The sequence below is a fragment of the Eriocheir sinensis genome, chromosome 10, assembly GCF_024679095.1.
Source record: "Eriocheir sinensis breed Jianghai 21 chromosome 10, ASM2467909v1, whole genome shotgun sequence".
NCBI lineage: Eukaryota > Metazoa > Arthropoda > Malacostraca > Decapoda > Varunidae > Eriocheir > Eriocheir sinensis.
The window spans coordinates 14,332,964-14,355,387 of record NC_066518.1 but is presented as its reverse complement, the minus strand read 5'-3'; the positions used below and the strand labels follow the sequence as shown (position 1 = coordinate 14,355,387).

General features: G+C 45.5%; 4 protein-coding genes across 4 annotated transcripts; all 4 read left to right on the top strand.

Annotated features, from left to right (window-relative positions):
- Positions 1-3,804: 3,804 nt before the first annotated feature.
- LOC126996352 (uncharacterized) lies at positions 3,805-6,505 on the top strand. The gene is made up of 2 exons (XM_050856723.1): positions 3,805-5,195; positions 5,527-6,505. Exons 1-2 carry the CDS (start codon positions 4,208-4,210, stop codon positions 6,351-6,353), a joined length of 1,815 nt encoding a protein of 604 aa, XP_050712680.1. The 5' UTR covers positions 3,805-4,207; the 3' UTR covers positions 6,354-6,505.
- Positions 6,506-9,219: 2,714 nt separating this feature from the next.
- On the top strand, positions 9,220-14,801 carry LOC126996351 (ionotropic receptor 93a-like). The gene is made up of 7 exons (XM_050856721.1): positions 9,220-9,501; positions 10,023-10,255; positions 11,964-12,138; positions 12,365-12,625; positions 12,788-13,059; positions 13,210-13,347; positions 13,737-14,801. Exons 1-7 carry the CDS (start codon positions 9,424-9,426, stop codon positions 13,972-13,974), a joined length of 1,395 nt encoding a protein of 464 aa, XP_050712678.1. The 5' UTR covers positions 9,220-9,423; the 3' UTR covers positions 13,975-14,801.
- A 5,558-nt stretch (positions 14,802-20,359) lies between these two features.
- LOC126996694 (ionotropic receptor 93a-like) lies at positions 20,360-21,298 on the top strand. The gene has a single exon (XM_050857453.1). It carries the CDS (start codon positions 20,786-20,788, stop codon positions 21,014-21,016), a length of 231 nt encoding a protein of 76 aa, XP_050713410.1. The 5' UTR covers positions 20,360-20,785; the 3' UTR covers positions 21,017-21,298.
- LOC126996350 (uncharacterized) lies at positions 21,144-22,190 on the top strand. The gene is made up of 3 exons (XM_050856720.1): positions 21,144-21,302; positions 21,374-21,633; positions 21,818-22,190. The coding sequence occupies exons 1-3, from the start codon at positions 21,144-21,146 to the stop codon at positions 22,188-22,190; spliced, it is 792 nt and encodes a 263-aa protein (XP_050712677.1).
- Positions 22,191-22,424: the final 234 nt, after the last annotated feature.

The window sequence follows — 22,424 nt, the reverse complement described above, 5'->3', positions numbered from 1 at the left end:
TGTATCTTATTATCCAGAGTTTCTCGGAATAATTCCCAGTTTGCTTTGTTTGTTTTATATGTTGGTGGCGTTTCAACTATAAATGGTTGTGTTGAGAGTCTGAGGATTATAGGGATGTGATCAGAAGTTGTTGTTTCCCCAGGTTCAGATAAGTAGTTCAAGTAATGATGTTTATTAGAGAAGATTTTATCCGGGCTTGTGGCAGAGTTGACACTTATAAAAGTAGAGAAATGGGGGCCGAGGTGGAGCATTTTGCCTTGATTAATTAGGTTGACTAAACTTTTTCCAACTGTATTGCTGTCTCCGTTGCCAAAGTGTCTATGTCTTCCGTTGAATTCTCCTGTTATATATGTTGGTATGTTGTTGTTGAGCAGTCTGTGTACATCAGTGAATGGCAGAAATGGTCTTCGTGGTGGCAAATACATAGTTAGTATTTTGAGTGCTTATCTTATATTTATTCGGCGCCTTTAGTCCATTAGTTTGAGTTGACGCGTGTCTCTGGTATACAGTTAGACTTCAAAATTGCATCCTCTTCCTCCATTGAGAACTAAGGAGGCATGTCTTGGGTTTTCTGCCTTATTTATTTCTACGTATCTTTTCATTTATTTTCACTAGGAAGGTATTCTCAGTTTCCAAATGTTCTCTCTTTTTTTTTTACAGTAAAGGAAGCAGCTCAAGTACGAAAACAAATGAAAACAAAAAAGGCCGCTAATCGCTGCTCGTATAAAGAAGTAGAGAAGATTGGCCAAAAGAGAGGTCAGTTTCGGGTAGAGAGGTGTCATCATACTCTCCTCTTGAAGGAGTTCACGTCGTAGACAAGAGGAAATACAGATGAAGGAAGGGATGAGACTATAAAGATGCTGGTTAACTCTTGTATAAGGGATTTGGACAGAATATGGATGAGCAAGAGTAGAAAGCCGTGTGCAGCGAGGCTCTGGGGAAGGTTAATAATCATTTAGTGATAAGTGTTGATGGAGAAAGGAGGCAAGAGGAGGAGAAGGAGGAGGTGCATGATCCTTACGGAGTATTTAGTCCAATTATATCGTAATGCTAGATATTATACGTCGAATGGACTGATGAGGCACTTATCTTTTTCTCACTCTTTTCTCTTTTATTTTTGTTAGCTGATAGAAAGAGACGCCCCCCCCCCACACACACACCGACGAAAACAAATTATACTTTTATGCACATTACCATTTAAGTATTTTGAGAGATTGAAAAGAATCAATACACAAGGATAGACGCCATAACAGACATTCTTTCTCTTATACATCAAGTTCAACGTTCGTAAAGTTCTCAGTTACAAGTTTTTTTTTCTATTCTTTCTTTTTTTCTTTCATTTTATGCTTCAGTTTCTTTCTTCTACTGTTTCTTCCTTTCATTGTTTCTTTTTTCCTTTCTTCATTCTCATATTGTGTGTATATAGACGTAACTACAATTTTTTACCATCCCTCTTTATCATCTTTTTTTTTTGTCTTCCTTTATTCCTTCCCTATTTACTTCTACAGTGTGCATAGGCATAACTGCAACTTTTTTCCCACCCTTTCTTTTTTCAATTTTTTCTTCCTTTCTTTCTTCCTTTCCTTATTTTACAGTGCGCAGATAGGCTGGATCTCGCCACTGTGAGGGAAGGAAGGGTGCAACAGTGGCCTGGCGTGAGCGTGAGTCGGGCCATGGGCGTGACATTGAGTGGCTGGCCCGGAGGCGAGGTGGTGGGGGTGGATGCGGTGTCCTGGTGGAGAATGAGTGTAGGGAGCGTTTTCACCTTGATCCATTTGGCTCTTCTCCCGGCTTCAGGTAAACACCCTTCCCTCGTATGCTTTCCTACCTTTCCTTGACCCGTGTTGTAGATAAGGGTAGATGTATGATATAGATATGGATTGCTAAGGATGTTTTTGACTGAAGATAGACAAGGGTAGAGAAGGATAGGGATAGGTAAGAATGAGTTTTGTCCATGGTAGGGATGTTTCCTATTTTCATATGATGTGTTAATGATGAAGTAATATTATTATATTATATCATTATTGTTGTCAAACTACATGAGATTACCGTATCCCTTTACATGCATATATATCTGTCAAACTATCCTTTTATTTATACATCCATCAATCATCCATCAATCCATCAATCCATCAATCAATCAATGCTCTTTCGGCCACCTCTTCGGATTCTTTATAGGAGCAGCGAGTAGCGGGCTTTTTTTATTGTTTCCTGTTTTATGCCCTTGTGCTGTCTCCTTTGCTGTAAAAAATAAAAAAAATCTGTCTGTCAGATTCTCTATTTATCTATCAGTCCCTGGATGGGTTAGACTTTCTTAGGCTAGTACGAGTATGTTAACCTCCCTAAAATAATCTCATTCCAGCCTGAATGTTGGAAAATAATAATGGAACTCTCTTAGAGCATCGAAGGTTACCGGGGTACTATAGTCGACACAAATATGGAGTTAATTTGAATGGGGTCCGAACTTCTTCCCAGAGCTGCTGCATCACCCCTAATACATCACTCTCTCCCTCATATTCCTTCTCCGTACTATTTGAAATTATGGATCAAATATTCTGTATACATTAAAAAAGACTTGGCTGGGCTATGGCCACGGAACTCCCCGAGCGGGCCCAAACCGACTTCATAGCTGAGTCGGACTATAAGAGCGTTGTAATATTACGACTTCCCTGCTCATTATCACGCCCTGCAGGAGAGTGCGTGGCTGGGGTGGTTCTTGGCGGTGGAGACTCCTCCTACTGCTCTGCTCCTGTTGTGCAGAGCCTGGCAGACTCCTACGCTCTGTGCGCCATCGTGTCCTCGAGTGAGCAGGTGTCCACTACCTCCCTGGGACACCCGCAGCCACTTGGAGAGAAGGATCAAGTGATCTTCTCTGTGAACACTGGTGCATCCCCGCTAATGATCAGTAAGTAGTAAGGGAGTGAGGAAGCGAGTAAGCAAGTCTTACATCACAGCAGCCACTGTAAGAAAAAATCGCCTGCGGCACCAATGGGCTGGGGTTGTCCAAGAGGCTCCTCTAGAGAGCCTACCGGCGCTATAGGCATCACCTAAAAGATATTACAGTGTGCAGGTGTGTCTATCCCCTCTAGTTCTTCGTTTTGTCTCCATTCCTTCCTTAACATAATGTGGGTAATCAATATTAAAAAAATGCAGGCTCATATTCTCAAACGTTTCGGTGCTTACATACGCACATTTGATAAGCCTTTGGTAGACGATGTTGCAGGTATTTCCATGGGTAGTTTTATGAACCTAGTGATTGTTTGAGAAAGCTTCTGCACCATGATAAGAACACACATGAGAACTTGACTAATCTCCGTTGTGGCCTTCGGAAATAGTTATTGTGAGAGTCGAAAGCGTCTGAGAATACGCGCCTCTATCTCTACATGGTATTCAACTTCAAATTAATATAGAACCCATCTAAACCTGTATTAATATAGGGAACAGCTTGTTGTGGGGGAATTTTTAGAGGTTTCATTTGCCGTTGTTTTATGAGCCTTACTATAAAGACGTGTTCTCTGCCTGCATGCGTGACGGATGGGTGGCACCTGCGCGTCGAGTACCTGGGCTGGCGCTACACCTTCGACGACGTCCTCCTGCCGGGCGCCTGGAGGACCCTGTGCCTCGCCTACCTGCCACACAACGAAAGCGCCGCCGTTGAGTCCCTCCGACCGTTGGGACAGTACGCTCGACAGGTAATGGTGAGGGGGAGTTTGTCGGGAAGGTTAGTAAGATGGTGCTCCTAGTGTGTGTGTGTGGGGGTGGGGGGGTGGGGGGTAGTTAAGTAATAGATAACGCTGACTTTATACTAAAAACAACATAATGTTTCACTCCACAAGCAACCCCTTCACAGGTCGTGGCCTACATACGGGAGCGGGAGACAGAAGTATTGAGGAAAGAATACATTGAGAACTCTATCAAGGATGACATCGCACCAGGTTTCTGTTTAGGATCGGTAGCCGAAGGACACACATCCTTTGGGGGCACGGTCCTGGCAGTCTCCCTCACCCCTTTAGCGATCGATGAGGAAGGCTCCGGGCCCTTCAACGCCACCAACTGCAACAGTTTCGTGCCATTGGGCGACGTTTTGAATTTTGATTCTTCGTGGAACGTTTCAGGGCAAGCAAAATTTATTACCTACGAGAGTAAGAAACTTTGCAATGATCTTTACACCCACGTGGCCCTCAGGTTCGTGGGAGGCTTCGGCACGATGCTGAGGCAGTGCCACCTCCTGGGAGGAAGGTTCCCTCTGGAGAGCGAGATTGAAACAGGAACGGTGAATGTGTTCTCTATGGTCTCAGAATTTTGCAGTACGAACAACACGTTTCTGTCCTGGCTGGGGATGGAACGCAACTCTAACGAGGAGCTGTGGTCCAAGTGCTCCGTCCTGCTCCTGGACGGCCGCATCGTGGAGCGGCACTGCATCAGTGAGCTGGAGTGCAGCGTGTGCCTGGTGCCGTCGCTGCTGCGGTTTATGCTTTACGGACCGATCCGCTTTATGGACCGCGAGTACTTCCTGCGGGTATCACCTGACGGCACGTTGTACTTGAAAGGTAGCTCCTCACAAATTCGCAAGATTGGAGATTACTGGATAATATTCTCCACCCTTCACGGGCAGGTTTTGAGGCTTGATGGCTCTCCCCTTCCCATTGGCCGCAAGCTGTGGAACGTAACAGACGGCGAAAAGAACCTCACCTTAACTCCTTGTGCTATTGCTCAGTTTTCCTGCGACAACGGCCTATGCATTCCTCGCATCCAGAAGTGTGACGGCTTGGAGCAGTGTCCGGACGCCAGTGACGAGAAATACTGTAATCTGATGGAGCGCGCGAGCGGCTACAACAAGTACGTCAGCCCTATCAAGAGTAAGAACAACAACCATGTAAGTGGTACCGAAAATTACGACAAACTCATCTTCTTGATCGGTGTTCACTCGCTGGGCCCCATCACAACCCTGGACGGCAAGGTGACCATTGAGATGAGCTTCACCTTTGAGTGGTATGAGGACCGCATGAGGTACTGGGAGCTGACGGAGGAGCGCAACTTCTTGGACTGTTCCGACATCTGGGCGCCCGAGCTCGCGGTGATGGCCGGCTTCAAGGAGGGAATGAGCTACGACCTCCACGTCTATCATGCCAGTTGCTACGTGCAGAAGATGACGGGGCGCCTTCAACACCAGGACATGGAGGATCCCAACATGGGTTAGAACGTAGTAATACAAGAATAATTATCTAATAGTAGTAATAGTAACATGGGTTAGTATGTAGAGTTTTTTTGTAGCTCTATTGAACTGTTAGTTTTTCCATTTGTCTCTAATACTGGGATATACGGTTTTATTTCCTTCTCTTTTGTTCTCTGAAAGTTTGATTATTACTGTTGTGGTCTTAGTTTTCTTGATTAAGTCTGATGTAGGTTATACGAATGTTTTTATGAATGTATATGTGTATGCATGTATGTAAATATGTTTTGTGTATGTATGGATGTATCAATCTATCTAAGGTGGTAATCAAGTACATGCAAGGTGATATATTTGTTTGTCTGCCTGTCTTTCTATCTGTCTATATGTCTCTCTGTCTGTCTGTGTTTATGCTGATGTGTATGACTTTATGTTCGCCACAGGACGGTACTCCGACGGGTGGGAGCAGCCGTTGCGCTACGAGATGAAGTTCCGCACCACAATTCCATGTAACTTCCGGCTGCACCGCTACCCCTTCGGCTCGCACACGTGTCCCGGCACCTTCTACGTCCTCAACGGCGGGCAGCTGCAGAGCATGGTGTTCCGCTCCGCTCAGGCCAGCAAGCACGTCAACTACACCGGGAAACACGACCTAAGAGAATACAAGCTCCTCCGCATCACCTACGACTACGACGACGAATTCATAGTGCTACGACTCCACCTGAAGAGCCTGTACGACTACCATCTCATGAATAGCTTCCTCCCGAGCGCCATAGTGTTCATGATCTCGCTAACGACGCTCTTCTTCCCCGTCCGAGACTTCAATGAGAGAATTATGGTTTCCCTGACGGTACTTGTGGTCTTGGCGGCGCTGTTCACGCAAGCCAGCAGCGCCTCGGTCAAGACTCCGTACTTCAAGCTCCTGGACGTCTGGTATACGGCTCTTGTGGCTCTGTGCTTCTTCGTGGTGGTGGTCAACGCCGCCATCCACCACATCATCAACAGGAAGGACTTTACAGCACCAGTCGCGGCCCCGAAATTCCTCATAGCGGCGTACCCGAGACAAGAAGAGAAGAACATGAAACTCGCCCTGAAGTTCAATTACTATGCCATTATTACTATGATCAGTATGTTTCTCGTGCTGGTGTTCACGTATGTTATGGTTGGCGCTGATATTATTTAAGGATGCCTATTCACACACTCATATAGGTGTTGTCTAAGGTATTGCATGTAAGTGTTGCCAAGTGTTGCGTACGGGAAATGCGTGTTGCCTATAAAGTGTTGCCTGTGTTGAGTTGAGTTGCGGTCCGCCTCTTCACTCTTCATCATAAGCCAACAGGGACGCGAAGAAATACTGTGAAACTGAACTATAAAATCTAATTGTTTCGGGGTAAGTGAAGGGCAGCAGCGGCTCTCGTGACCGACCACTCTGCATCCATTCACTATCAAGAGTTCCGTGTAAATGTTGAAATTACAAACACTGGCGCGAACCGGCTATAGGTCTCTCTCTCTCTCTCTCTCTCTCTCTCTCTCTCTCTCTCACACACACACACACACACACACGAACACGAACACACACAAATGAAACAGTACTTCGAAACACTAAGATCTATAACCGAATTCGAAACTACATAATGCTCGTTGCAACATAAATACTACTCCTAAAATACATGACACCCACAAGAAGCATTCGATCTCTCATTCCCATAACATTCCCAACTATTACATCAACATCGCAAAATAACGCTACTCTATTCTGTTATATAAAAGAAGAAAAATAACTAGTGGGCAATTTATGTTGCTTTTAAGGTGAACCGTTTTGCCTCGTTTGGTGCGTGACAACCTTGCCATGACCGCCGTTATTACGTATAACCACACCGGTCGATAGCTATTAACCCAGTAGCTGCGGGGATCATGTTTCTTAAAGGCCCCTCAAAGCGAATTAAGGAGAAAAAATCATCACTCACACAAACCACTTCATAATATATATCGACGCATTAGTGATCAGTTTATGCATCATCTATTTTGGGGGGTCTTTATCATGACAAAAAAAAAATTGGCCCGTCGCTGGTACACGGTAAAGCCACGAATTTGGCCCGTCGCTGCTACTGGGTTAAGGAACACACGTAGATTTCGTAATGGTTCTAGTTGACCTCGTGCCCTCGTCCAAGGTCTTTAGATCTTGCCCTCGTCCTCGTCTCGTCGATTCCGTGAAGAGGTGAGATAAAGGGGAAATGCCTGCTTGAACCATTTATTTATTTATTTATTAACTGTTATTATCAAGACGCTTTCTATGTCCAGGGAGATGTCGTAAGAGTACCGTATGAAGGGGTGGAATCGATAGCTTTCTTACGATGCTCATTTGTCCTTAGGTACATTCCGGCAGTGTGCTATAGTTCTCCATCGACGTGTTGTCTTCTTAAAGTTGTCGTAATGGTGGACGTACTTCATAACTCACTAATGTTTTCTTTCTTCTTTATGCTTTCTTTGTTTTCTTCAGTTTTCTTCATGTTTTCTTCTTTGTTTTCTTCTTCATGTTTTCTTCATGTTTTCTTCTTTCTTTGGTTGACGTATCTCATAACTCACTGACGTCATATGGGTTACCGTATGGGGGGTGGAATCACTTAGTTGTTCTTTGACGCATTCCGGCGGTGTACTTGTTTTCCACTGACGTGTTGTCTTCTTAGACCTTGATGTAATGGTAGACATATCTCACCGCTCACTCACATTCCGGTAAAGTCAAGTAAGTGGCAGTGAGTTAGTGTTTTCATTCTTCAGTCACAGTCTCGACTCATTGAATCTTCGGCGTGTACAAGATTATAGGAAAGGCGAAGCACTCTCTATCAGCTTGGCCCCGGGCACATTCGGTGGGGTGGGGCTTAGCGCGGTGGTTGTGTGTTCAGGGAAGTATCCTTTAGTGACGTGACCCGTATTCTCAGACGCTTTCGGCTCTCACAGCATCAACTTCCCAACCCCACAAAGGAAATTCATTGGGTTCTCATGAGAGTTTTTCACGTTCATGGTGCAGAAGCCTTGTCAGACTATTACTAGGCTCATACAACTATCCATGGAAATACTAACACAACCTCTACAAAAGCTTTATCTAATGTGGGTGTGTAAGCCCCGAAACTTTTGAGGATACGGGTCAATTGCCCTTGTAAACTATATAATTGGTGTAGACTTCAAATGACAAGCAGGAGAGGCTGCACTTAATAAACGTAATGAACATATCCTTTCATTAAACGTTTCCTTAGAAGTCGCTTGAATGAAAAAAGCAGAGGAGTCTATAAGAATATGCCTCTCCGTTTATCATGTAAGCTTTCTTAAAACTAAATAGCCGTCAAAATGGAGGAATATCTTCTGTATCAAGCGTAGAAGCATTCATCATCTTTTCACTGACGGCCCGCCACGACGCAGCAAGGAACATGATGCTGGTGGGACGCCTCTTCGTGGCCACAGCGGCCCTGCTTCACACGACATCATCAGGTTGGCAGATAGTTACGCTTGCCTTAGTGTGTATGTGAGTGTGTTTCCTCTGACATATATACTTTTGTCATACGTAATCTGTTTTGCGAGAATCAGAGGCCTTCAAGTGACCTAACCTTGCATCCTTAATCCACAGCTTATACACGTGAGGTCGATGTGTCGCAGCCGGGCGCGAGCGTGAAGCAGCCCCTCTCGGACACGAGCGCGGCGGTCAAGGCTTTGCTGGAGGAAACAGCGATGCACCATCCCTGCAGCCTCATCTTCCTTACGGGCGGCGAAGAGTTCACTGACAAGGAATTTCAGGCGAGTTTTTGTTTCCACTTTTAGCTTTATTAGTAGAAAACTTTATTAGGTAGAAAGACTCACTACTGAGTCTGAGGAAACGTGTATGAGAATTGTTTTGGTTTTGTTTAAGTTAGGTTACGTTTGGGGTTTCTTTAAATGCATTCCAAAAACTTATAGCAAAAATCAACGAAGAAGGAGCTCACTTTGTTTGATAAAAAGCCTAAAATATGCCGATCTTTTCCTGTGATGTTGTTATTTATATACTAACTGGTTTTATCTTTCTTTCTGAATTTATTGTTTCGTTTTACTGACCGTAAGCAAATATAACAAAACATCTCACCGACTAATATTGATTAAGAACAAACACAATGAACCTGGCAGATGATAGAACAGGTACTAGAGGTGTTCCCCAATGTTCTCGCTTCATAGTAGTCTTCCCTCTTTAGGCATGGGAGGCGTGGCGGGGGCAGAGCGGCGTGGCTATGCTCCAGGTGACGGCGGGCGGCCGCGAAACTAACATGACGCAACGCCTCGCTCGCCTGGTGGCGCTGGCTGGACGGGTGGGTGTTCATTTCCATCTTTGTAGCGGTTATTAGATTCTTGGCCTCTTTGTTTTAGCTTTTGAGTATTTGATCATCAGTCTTTTGCTGTTTTTGTTCTGTTTTGCTGTTTTCTCGTCAACTGTCCTTGCTTCTCCTCTTCCACATCTGTAAAAACTTTTCCTCATTTGTCCTGTGTGTCAAACAGAAGTAAAAGTTCGCCAGCATTTCCTCACTGCTTCGGGCATTATCTCGTAGAAAGTTTTGATTTTCCTCATCTGCTTGTGAGCGGTACCATACCAGGTATTCGGAATTCCTTAATGAAATAGCTTTCTTATTTATAATTTTCCTCAAAGATAATACATGTTTTAACTAATCTTTGGATGTGAGAAGCTTGTTTACCCACCATTATTGGGAATCTGGTGTGGGGGTGGTGGTGGTGGTGGTGTGGTGTATACGTATAGGTGTCACATCCACGCCTCATAGTCAGTGTAGCCAGACTGGCGTTGGCGTCAGCCGTACACTGCGTCCTCCTTGGCCAGGTGCGTCGGTTGTCGTGGTGCACGGTGGTGGTGGTGGTGAGTCACGACCCGGCCTTCCTCGCCGCCTTCGCCGAGTGGTCCCTGAGAGGCCGGCTGCTGGTGTGGTCCACCAGGCTGGTGGTGGTGACCCGCCTGGCTCTCCCGCAGCTCCGAACCCTCCTGCCCGCTCACTGGACCTTCGCCATGATGAACGCCGTGTTCCTTATCACAAAAGACACCTCTGGCAATAACGAGTAAGATCAGATTAGTTGAGATTCACACGAAAGCAATATCTCTTGTCCTTCTACAATTCATCTCTTGTCCTTCTACAATTATCTCTTGTCCTTCTACAATAAAGTATCTCTTGTCCTTCTACAATAAAGTATCTCTTGTCCTTCTACAATAAAGTAATCTCTTGTCCTTCTACAATAAAGTATTTGAGGCGGTAGACAGAGATGAAAATTATGATGTAATCTATCTTGATTTTAGTAAAGCGTTTGACAAAGTTCCTCACCAACGACTGTTGCTTAAATTACAGGCTCACGGAGTAGAGGGTAAAATTTTGAACTGGGTCAAGGCGTGGCTTAGCAATAGGGAGCAAAGAGTGCAAATCAATGGTAAAAGATCTGACTGGGGATGTGTTACGAGTGGGGTCCCACAAGGATCGGTATTAGGTCCACTTTTGTTTATTATTTATATCAGTGACTTAAATACAGGAATTAGTAGTGATGTCAGTAAGTTTGCAGATGATATCAAGATCGGTAGAGTAATTGAGTCAGATCAGGACGCTAGTATTCTCCAGGATGAACTAAACAGATTGTATGACTGGGCGGATAAATGGCACATGGAGTTCAATGTAGGGAAGTGCAGTATTCTGAGTGTAGGTAGGAACAACCCCTCTTATAAGTATTGCTTAAATGACACTCTCATAAGCAGGTCTGGGTGCGAGAGAGATTTAGGGGTCTTAGTGAGCTCTGATCTCCGTCCAAGGGCACAATGCATTCAAGCTAGAAATCGAGCAAATAGGGCACTAGGATTTATTTCACGGAGCGTAAGCAACAGAAGCGCCGAAGTCTTCCTCAAACTATATTCAGCATTAGTTAGACCTCATCTTGACAATGCGGTTCAGTTCTGGTCACCTTACTATAGAATGGATATCATAATGTTAGAATCAGTGCAGAGGAGGATGAGTAAGATGATTCAGGGGTTGAGAAACTTGCCATACGAGGAAAGACTCAAACAGTTAAACTTGCCTTCTCTAGAAAGGCGAAGGGTGCGTGGAGACATGATCGAGGTTTATAAATGGATGAAGGGCTTTAATAAGGGAGACATTCATAAGGTTTTGTTGGTAAGAGAACCGGGTAGGACACGAAGTAACGGGTTTAAACTGGATAAATTCAGATTCAACAGGGACATAGGCAAAAATAGGTTTACTAACAGGGTTGTGGATGAGTGGAATAGACTTAGCAGTCATGTGGTGAGTGCCAATACAATTGTCACATTAAAAAATAGATTAGATAAATTCATGGACAGCGATATTAGGTGGGGTTAGATACACGGGAGCTTAGGTTCAAAGGAGTTGCCTTGTACAGGCCTACCGGCCTCTTGCAGACTCCTACGTTCTTATGTTCTTATGTTCTTATAATGTCGTGAACAATATCATTTGAGAACACAGATTGCCACAGCTTGTCTGCATCCTTCCAGAGGTCAGTTTGGTGTTGTGAGCCACCTGCCGTACAGCTCACAAGGCCCACAGACGGTGCAGGTTGCCTCCTGGACACCGTCAAGAGGAATCATTGTTACTAGGGGCAGAACACCCTTTCAAGAAAAATTCTCGAAGTACTTGCAAATGATATGTGTTTGTCTCTCTTCCTGCTAAAATATCTACGTATATAACATGTTTGTATAGCAAATGTAGTCCAGATAACCTTTGTGCATAGAAATGTAACTCCATTTTCTTAGGTTTCACGGCGCCACGGTGAACGTGACCACCCTGCCATACGGGGTGTTCTGGGATGAGAGCGAGGGGCCCGGCAACACCACGGTGTTCTCCGGCACCGACTACTACACCCTGGAGGCCATCAGCCACGCCCTCAACTTTACAATTCGTAAAGTGCCCGCCACCTCGTGGGCAGAGGCGAGTACAGTTAATTTAGTGCAAAACGTCATATTATTATTATTATTATTATTATTATTATTATTATTATTATTATTATTATTATTATTATTATTATTATTATTATTATTATTATTATTATTGGTAGTAGTAGTAGTAATAGTAGTAGTAGAAGTAGTATGTAGTAGTAGTAGTAGTAGTAGTAGTAGTAGTAGTAGTGATAATTGCAGTAACTTAACAGCGCTAACACACACGCAAAATCCTTCCCCAGGTCCTTCAGCTTGTGGCGGAGCGGAGGGCGTTTTTTGCCCCGGTGGTCCACACGGTCCTGCCTCACAGACTCGAGAAGATTGACTTCTCCATCGTGTATGAAATGTCAACAATATCGTTTTGCATGGCGCCACCCGGCATCACCGCGCAGTGGCAGGCGCTCTACTACCCGCTGTCCCACACCGTGTGGTTCTCCACCTTGCTCGTGCTGCTCCTCACGCCAGTGGCTTTTATCGTGGTAGGAATCTCAAGGCTCTTAGAAAGGTGGTTTTTAACTCCAAAGACCAAACCTGACTCTTCAGGTGAAATTACTAATGTCGGTCCCAGTGATTGTCGTTTTTTGTTACAAAGATTGAATTAACATAAAAGTATTCCTGATGTTTGAATGCTGTGTTTCCAGCTCATCAGAAAAACGGGAGATATATTAGCGAAGAGGACTGAGCAGTTTAGTTTTGGAGCCTTGTTCCAGCACATGGCCGGCATTTTGCTGGGCCAGAGCCTCCTGCACCGCCTGCCCAGCTTCTCCTCCAGCCGGGTGCTGGTGGCCGCCTGGCTGGTGTTCGCCCTCATCCTCGGGACAGTGTACAGCGGCAACCTCACCGCCTCCCTCACCCTGCCCAAGTACCCGCCCCGCCCCGAAACGCTCCCCCAGCTCGTGGAGGCTGTTGACAGGTGACGTGGCGCCAGGTGATGCTGGAGGGGTTTTGTTATTACGCTGCTCAGTATTTGTTTACGTTACTCAGCGCCAGGTGACGCTGCAGTATTTGATCGTTACGCTCCACACTTTCCTCCGAGTGAATCTAGCTGACCCTTTTTATACAGGATAACGATGCAGCCTTACGGGAAGGAGTTCAGGAAATTCTTTGCAAAGTCAGACTCGCCGCTGTTCCAAAAACTGGCCGACATGATAGACTTCGTGCCGTCACTCGTCGAGGGACAACGGCAGGCTGCTGAGAGGAAGTAAACCATTAGAGCTTTGCACTTGGATTTTTCTTTCCTATGTCACGTATGATTGATCTATTTAGGTAATTTTGAGGGGTTGATCTTAGGAAGTGCTCGCGTTGACTGATATCAAGCTAACAGTTTTTCAGGCTTATGTTACCTGTCCTTTCTTGTCTCTACGTTTTATCAGATGTAATCATCGGTCCACCTGTCATGGTTCAAAGGGACTAAACCCCTGCACCGCACAAACATCACCAGATTCACCGTTCTAACTTTACAAACTTCAGTTAATTTTAGCTTGAACGTTACAGTTGTTCAGCTCACTAACGCTATGGACAATAACTACTTTGTATCTAACACGATTGTATAGCAGTCACAACATGAATGTTTATAGTATTTCATAACAGCCAGGCACATCTGGATAACCTGCGCTCCCAGCACGACAACATCGCGAAGAGTTACTCGCGGGCAGACGGCAGTGAGCTGCTGTACATCGGGCGGGAGAGCATCATGCCGGGACAGTCCGCCTGGCCGCTGCCCCACGACGCCCCTTACACCGCCGTCATTGACCGTCACCTCATGGCTGTGGTAGAGGTGGGTTCAAGGAGCTATTATGCTCCTTTGAACTATCCTGTTGGCGAATAATAGAGCATTTAAGAAGTCTCACTCGAAAGTCAATCTACACCAAAGCTACTGCGATGATAATTCAGGCACCACAGCATATACTCATGGAAAAGTATGAACTGCATAGCAACAAACAAACACTAAACTTGTTGGCGACATGTTTTCAGGGAGGGCTGTACGAGAAGTGGGGGAACGACTTACTGCTTCGATCCAAGCAAGAGTCACGTAAGACGCAGAATCATCGCCTGAGCCTCAAGGCCGAGGTGGACAGCTCGCCGTCCCTCTCCATCAAGCAGATGCAAGGAGCCTTCATGATCCTCGCGCTGGGGCTGGGCGTGGCTGTCCTTGTCTTTGCTGGAGAGGCTCTCGTATGCCGCCACCTGAAACACAGTATAAGAAAAAGGCTCACCGAATATTAACAGCTTGTCTTTGTTTGAGAGGCAGTTGTAGATAGTTTGTTAAGGATGAGTATCAATGAAGTAGAGGACAGTTTATGGTAACACCTGGTCTTTGCCGTAGAGGCTCTCATATACCTCCATCTGCAGCATAGTTTAAGAGAAAGGCTCCTGAATGTTAACAGCTTGTCTTTGTGTTGGAGAAGCAGTTGTAGATAGTCTGTCAAGGATGAGTTTCGTTGCAGTATAGGGCAGTTTATGGCAACATCTGATCTTTATTGAAGAGGCCGTTAGGAATTATATTTGAAGCATGAATTTCGCTACAGCAGAGAAGAGCCTATGTTGATAGCTTCTAATCACAAACACAGGCGTATTCCATGTGCATTTGTTACCAGTTGTCTCGGGGGCTGAGGGCCGTCGAGTGTGCCGACAAGATGAGGGAGCGGCAGTTTATCGTATTAACAGTGTTTCTGAAAACCCGCATATATATTTCTTAACACAGTAAAATGCAGAAGTTTTTAGTTTATTTATCTATTTACTTTTATTCACATATATGGTCAGTTAAACGAGTCAACTCGTGAGCTGGTAGTAGGGAAAAAGACTTTCCTGCTTCAGTGACTGCATATATGTATATTTTTTAATCTAGACACTTTAATTAAGGCTAGAAACTGGATGTGACTTTTATGTGGCCATTCGTTTATCTTCTCTGTTAGTATGAAATCACTTTTTTGAGCCATAATGAGGCGTATGCAGTATGATGTCGACGCCTGTTTTAAAAAGCCATGAGTCTCTCCTCGGATAAGCGGGTAAGCAATCAATATCTAGTTCTCTATAAACTCGCTGCCTATAAAGCACGCAGGAGTTAAGGGGATGCTGAAAGAGAATTAAGAGGGCATTGAGAACCTCACAGTTGGGCTCTTAGCTCTTTGGTTATGTTAGGAGAGAGGCGATTTGAAAATGGGTTTTGTTTTGTTTTGAAAATTAATACAATGTATATATCGATTCGTTTTCGCTTTGCGACATAATGTAAAATATCAGAAAAAAATTGATATCTTCGATGCCAGACTAACTTCTACGTTAATATCTTGATTAATAAAGTATATTTTTGGCGTGTATTTCTTGGCAGCAGGTGGAGGACCATCTAGCTGTGATCATGTGCGCAATGCTGTCCTACCCGAAGAGCCATTAACATATTAGCGCTAACAAATGCTACTAAAATATACCTCTCTACTACGCAGCTTGTGAAGCGCCTATTTATAAATGCGTAAATATTGATTTATATTGTATAACTAATACGCCTCCTTGGTGCAGTGATTAGCGTGCCTAGCTACGAATCCGCTTGCCCGGATTCGAATCCCGACCCTTGCCGGGCGTGCAGCTCACCCAGCTGTTCAGTGTTCATTCTCCCTCTTGGACTGTTCGATAAATGGGTACCTGGGGAAACCTGGGGAAGGAAAACTTTGGTAACCCGGATGTCATACTGGCCCTGTGCTCCACAGACTCAAAGTCTAAAGGTACGGAGATGAGCACCTCGGCCACGCACAGCTATAGCGTGTGGCCCAACTTTACCTTTAACTACTGTATAACTCAGCATGCAAGCGAGAAATAATGAAAAAGAACACTCATACACAACTCGATCGTTATCAAAATAAGTACTTGTATACGTTTGACACACTTTCCCGCATTTTATTCAAGTGCTGGGCGTCACGCGGAAATAACAGAATATCCATAACTCGTTTAGTCTGGTGTACGCCGCGTCGAGCGTGACCGTCGACGAGTAATGCAAAGCTACTCCATCACTGGCAGACCCGCGATTCACCGAGAGCCCAGAGCAGTCACGGTAAAGGCACCAAGACGACGATGATGCAACACCCCTGTCCATCACGAGCACCTGAGGGCACACGGGGCACACTACACTAATAGTTAGACTTTGCGGTACGCCTGTCATGCAACGCTGGCTATATTCCTCACTCTGTCAAGGCCCCGTCAATAGTAATGCCACAAAGTTCTTAATGGAGAACGTCCTAATGAGTGCTGGTGTTGTGTTTTATGGTGGTCAACATTACACGTGTGTGTGTGTATGTGTGTGTGTGTGTGTGTGTGTGTGTGTGTGTGTGCATCAGTACGTTATCTTTAGCATGTTGCACCTTTCAGCACTCAAGAGCTTCGAGAGATCGCCTGTTCATGTAATCATTGAATCAAAAGAGAACGAATCATGAATATGTTCCAGCAATAGCTTAGTTCCGTCGTTTCTTGGCCACTTTTGAAGACTCGCACGTATGTCAAGTCTGTAATGCGTGTGTCTCCTCTCTCGTGTCGTCTAAATGCGACGCGTTGCTGTAACATACAGAAAATAAATTAAACTCCCTGGACACTTATATTAATATAATGACGATAAAATATTTTCTGGTGCTACTTTTATATTCAATGATCTCGTCCCCTAATTACCTGGAAACTTACATATTTCAATAATTTGTCGAAAAATAACTACGTAGATCCGCTATCATAAACATATTGAAATAACATTTGCTCATGACTGCCGAAGCTTTGATATCTATAAAATTGTATATACGTTTATTCCCTAATGGAAGTTGCTTTTGCGTAGTAAATATTTAGTCAACTTCAAACATGAAAAATGTGGTTAAGCTTTTCACAAGTATTTTTATTTTATTTAGAGTGAATAATGATACAAATTTGAATAGTTCCCTCATGCAAATTATTTTCAGATGAATATCTAGATTTAAACATGAAAAGCGGGGTCGACGGTGTACCTCGGCCACATGTATGTGCAAAGGTGTGTCCCGCAGTGATTTTTTTTTTTTAGCATATATCTCACTATTGTGTACCTTTGAAATAATGATGTTAGCCGACTTGACTCTGTTTTCATTTATCTCAAGTACACTTCAGCACAACTATCTTAACTCATCGATGCAAGACCTTAACCCAGTTTTTGTATATCTTAAAAACACAGTTATATTTCTGCAACACATTACAGTGAAAATTTAACTTATCTCTGAAATACACTTAAACAAATTTATGTTAGTTGTTGTCAAAGGAACACAAAATCACTGTCACTAATCATGTTATTAGTCTGACTTACATAATGGACAAGAAGTTATGGCTACACCCCACTGATTAATGATGATAATTACTGCATCGATTCACTTATGCCGCTGTAAAGTTCCTGCTACAGTCGACCGACCAGGCGGTGTGGACGCGAAGTTGTGGACCACAACGGCCGCGTCCCGTGTCCGAGGAGCAGGTACCGAAGGCTAAGGCGGCCCGCTCGATTAGTAAGTCGCTGCTTTGGAGAGTCTCGTGCCTGGACTGTTAGTTATCGTGAAGCGTTCATGTTCAGGGTAAGTCAGGGTAAGTCAGGGTAAATCGGTTAAGTAATGGACCCATATATATTGTTTCCTATATGATGGTTATTTCACTCTTCACCTAAGTTTTGTCAGTTGGACTTTATCTTACTCTTTAAACGCTACGACCTTTTTTTTTTACCAGATTAAGTACAAGGGGTCTTTTTCTATAAACGTTATTACCATCTTTGCCTTGATATTGTCGGTTGGGCTATCCCTTACAACGTGTTAATCTTTCATCGTGTTTTAAGGTCCTCTCTAAGAATGGAGCTCAGCATGATCGGGTGTCACAGTTCCAGCGCACACAGACCTCCGCCAGCCGCTGCAACACTAACCCCTTGGAAGATGCTGGTGGTCCGCTTGATGAAACTTGTCTTGATGATCACTGTGCTGACATCAAGACCAGTGTCAGGTTAGTCTTCATGCTATTTGGGTATGACTTATACTGCTGCTGTTGTTGCTGGACACTTGATAGGTCTCCATGTTTATATTGCACTAAGATTCGCAGGTGAGCCGGTAAGCGTGTTGCGTCCCGGCGTGGCAGGTGCGATGCGGCCAGGGACAGCCTTGGCCAGGGCGACAGCGGCCTTGCTGGATGACACGACGCACCGCTCCTGCAGCCTCCTCCTCCTCACAGACGGCAACTCGTCCAGCCACACCGTCTTCCAGGTGACGTTGGTTCTCTCTTTGGTCACTGTCATGATGCTTAGTTGCAGATTCATTGTTTTGCGGACGGAGTGGAGACGGATGGTGTCTTCTCTCATCGTTCCTCTAGTACGTGGCGGCTCTTAAACATTGGGTATAAGACTGGTGATGTGGCATTGACCCTAGCAGCCGACCCGCTCCTATACGTCTTCTGTCACTTCTTTTGTCTGTGGCACTAGCAGGGAGAGAATTAGCTCTTAGTAGACCGTCTTTCTTCACATCGGGTTGCTCAGGGTGTTTATCAGCTTTACATCACGGTTCTTTTTTTGTCCGAGTGGCTTTACCTTCGGCCTTTGAGCCTTTGAAACTTTTCGTGCCTTAAAGCGCCTAAAGTGTTCAAGGGGTACTGTTGTGTCTAATAACCTCCGTCAGGATGTTTTGGAGCAGTGGCGGGGACGGCTGGGGATGGCGGTGTTCGAGACGGCGGGGAATGACCCTCACGTGACCAACGCGACGCACCGGCTTCACTTGCTGGTGCCGCTAGCTCAGAGGGTACGTATGGTGCATGCGAGTGGTGGTGATGGTGGCGCGAATGTCTGAGGCTCCCGCTGGTAATGGTGAAGAGTGCTGCGACGGTGTTGACGCTCGAGATGCTAAGGCTGAGTGGTGTACAGGTGACTATTATAATGGTGGTGGAGAATAGGTGGCGTTGCAGAGGGAAGATGGGCAGCTGTTTACTCACAGTGGTGGTGACAGCTGGTTCTCACTCCGCTTGTGGGTTGTGAGGGAAGGTTAGGTGACTAATACTTGTGATGGTGGTGGTGATATGGTGGATAGGTGGCATTCACACAGCCACGCCTCGGTATTGTCAATGTAGTCAGACTTGAGTCAGCGTAAGCCATACACTGCATATTTCTTCCTTGGTCAGGTGCGTCAGTTTTCATTGTGCACGGTGGTGGTGGTGGTGAGCCACGACCCGGCCTTCCTTACTGAATTCGCCGAGTGGTCCCTGCGGAGTCGGCTTCTGGTGTGGTCCACCAGGCTGGTGGTGGTGACCCGCCTGGCCCTCCCGCAGCTCCGGACCCTCCTGCCCGCCCACTGGACCTTTGCTCTGATGAACGCTGTTTTCATTAGCGTGGAGGACACTTCTCCCAGGTAAACTAAAGAGAGCAGTTTTAATTTCCAGAAAATTAATTATATGGGCCCAGAATGCCGTGCACTGAAACTTTATTGATACTGTACAGCGTTGCTCACCTCAGGCCAGCCAGAACGTTTCTCTTGCCAGGAGTCAGTTCCGTGTGTTGAGCCACCTGCCGTACACTCCTGCCGGACCCCAAGTGGTCGAGGTGGCATCCTGGACGCCTTCAAGAGGCCTCGTCTTCAACAGAGGTCGAACTATTTTCCCAGAGAAATTTAAAAAGTAACTGAATATTATCTAATATGACATTTCTTAATTTATTATTGCATGATGAGGAAAATGTGTTTGAAAGAGGTAGATGATTTATTCCCACTGTAAGCATCATGAGATCATCAATCTTTCAGTTTTTACGGCAGTCGAGTGAACGTCAGTGCCCTGCCCTATACACCGTTCTGGGAGGAGGAGAAGGGCCCCAACAACACCACCGTGTACTCCGGCATGGACTACTACACCCTCACGGCCATCGCCAGCACCCTCAACTTTACCTTTCGCGTGCTACCCACCTCCTCCTGGGCCGAGGTGACTCCAGCCGGAGGCCACGTAGACTAGTCTTTACTATGCTTGGCGCTGGGTGCAGTGTCCTCGATGACGTCAGATCCTTGCAGACGGCAGTTTGAATGGCAAATGCCCGTAGCCACTTAGACTACCTTGTCCTTCTGCAATACTTGCAGGATTGTTATTATTATTATTATTATTATTATTATTATTATTATTATTATTATTATTATTATTATTATTATTATTATTATTATTATTATTATTATTATTATTATTATTATTATTATTATGTTTACAATATGATCATTTTGAACAGGTGACTCGTCTGGTGGAGGATCGCGTGTCCTTCATGGTGCCCGTTATCCACATCCTTATGCCGGAGAGGCTCCATCGCTACGACTTTTCCTTCGTCTACGAGATCATGTCGACGGGCTTCAGCATGGCCATCCCTGTGCCGCAAGACCGCTGGCAGGCGCTCTACTACCCGCTGTCTGCGCTGGTCTGGCTCGCCACCCTGCTCGCCCTCCTCCTCACCCCTGTTGCCTTAGTAACAGTAAAGTTATTCTGCCAGTGTGTGACTCATCAACATCATTTGCATATGTAAAACATTGTTTACGGAAGTGATTTATGAAGTAGCACTTTATTTCCGGCTTGAGTTTTTAAATCACAAACAGTTGCCTCGCTCCCAGATCATACGACTGTTTGAGGCTGTAACTGGACGCCGAGCCGGCAAGATGTGCGTCGGCGATTTCTTCGAGAGCATGGCGGGGATACTACTGGGCCAGAGCCTCCTGCACCGGCTGCCCAGCACCTCCTCCAGCCGGGTGCTGGTGGCCGCCTGGCTGATGTTCGCCCTCATCCTCGGGACAGCCTACAGCGGCAACCTCACCGCCTCCCTCACCCTGCCCAAGTACCCGCCCCGCCCCGAGACACTGGCACAACTCGTGAAGGCTGTTGACAGGTGATGTTACGTCAGGTGACGTTGTAATGTTTATATTGTTTAGTTCCTTAATGCCAAATAAGGTTATATACTGCCAGGTGTAGTCTCCTTACCATTACGTTCCTCAATACTTGAGCGAAGGAAGCTGAAAAATGTGTCACTCCACACGCAGGATAACGATGCAGCCTTACGGCAAGGAGTTCAAGAACTTCTTTGCAAACTCAGACTCGCCGCTGTTCCAAAAGCTGGCCAGCTTGATTGACTTCGTGCCATCACTCGTCGAGGGCCAACGGCAGGCTGTTGAGAGGAAGTAAGTTATTACATTTTCAGTTTTACTATTAAGAGGGTTAAGAAAAGTTCACGATAAAAATATTATTCATAAAGAGTGTGGATGCCCAGAGCGCCCTATGTTTGCCTCGCCAGCCAGGCCCACTTGGAGAACCGACGCTCGCAGCACTACAACATCGCCAAGCTGTTCACGCGTCCGGACGGCAGTAAGCTGCTCTACATCGGACACGAGAGCATCATGCCGGGGAGATCAGGCTGGCCAATGCCCCACGACGCCCCCTACACGGCCACCATCAACCTGCACCTCATGGCCGTGGTCGAGGTACAGTGGAACGTAACCTGTTATTTCTCGACGTAGTGATTGTCTGACGGTACAGGTTAACTGTGTTCTGAGCGCCTTCCTGACGTAGACCCGTATTCCCAGATGCTTCCGACTCTCACAGTAAACATTTCCCAAGGCCACAAAGGAGACTAGTAGGGCTTTCATAAGTATTTTTCTCATTCATTGTGCAGAAACCTGACAAACTATCTCTCGGTCATTAAAACTACCCATGAAAATACCCACACAACCTCTACGAAAGTCTCTAAAATTCACGTTCCTCACTCAGGCTGGTTTGTACGAGAAGTGGGCTCGTGACCTGCTCTTCAAGGTTCAGGTGGAGAGCAAGAAGAAGCAGAAGCAGCAGCAGGAGGCGATGATGGTGGAGCCGCCCAAGAAGTCCCTCGGGTTCTCCATCTGGCATCTTCAGGGCGCCTTCATCGTCCTCGTCCTCGGCTTTGGCATCTCGTCTCTCGTCTTTGCTGTCGAATTCCTGGGTATGCCTCGTTGTATTCTCAAATATTTACCTTACAAGTTTAATGAACATAATGATAATATTACACAGTCGGTATTCTCACACGCTTTCGACTGACATCACACATTTCTAAAGGTCTAAATTAATGTTAAATGCGTTCTCATGAGGTTTTTTTTTACGTTCATATCATGGCAGCCTTGCCAAACTATCACCAGGGTCAGAAAACTATCCATGGAAAGGCCCAGTTCCCTTACGAAAGCTTTTTTTTCTACATCTCCGCCTATAGCGCCGGTAGGCTTTCTTCAGGGCCAGATGGTCGGCCCAAGCCCGTCATGGCGCAGACAACTTTTT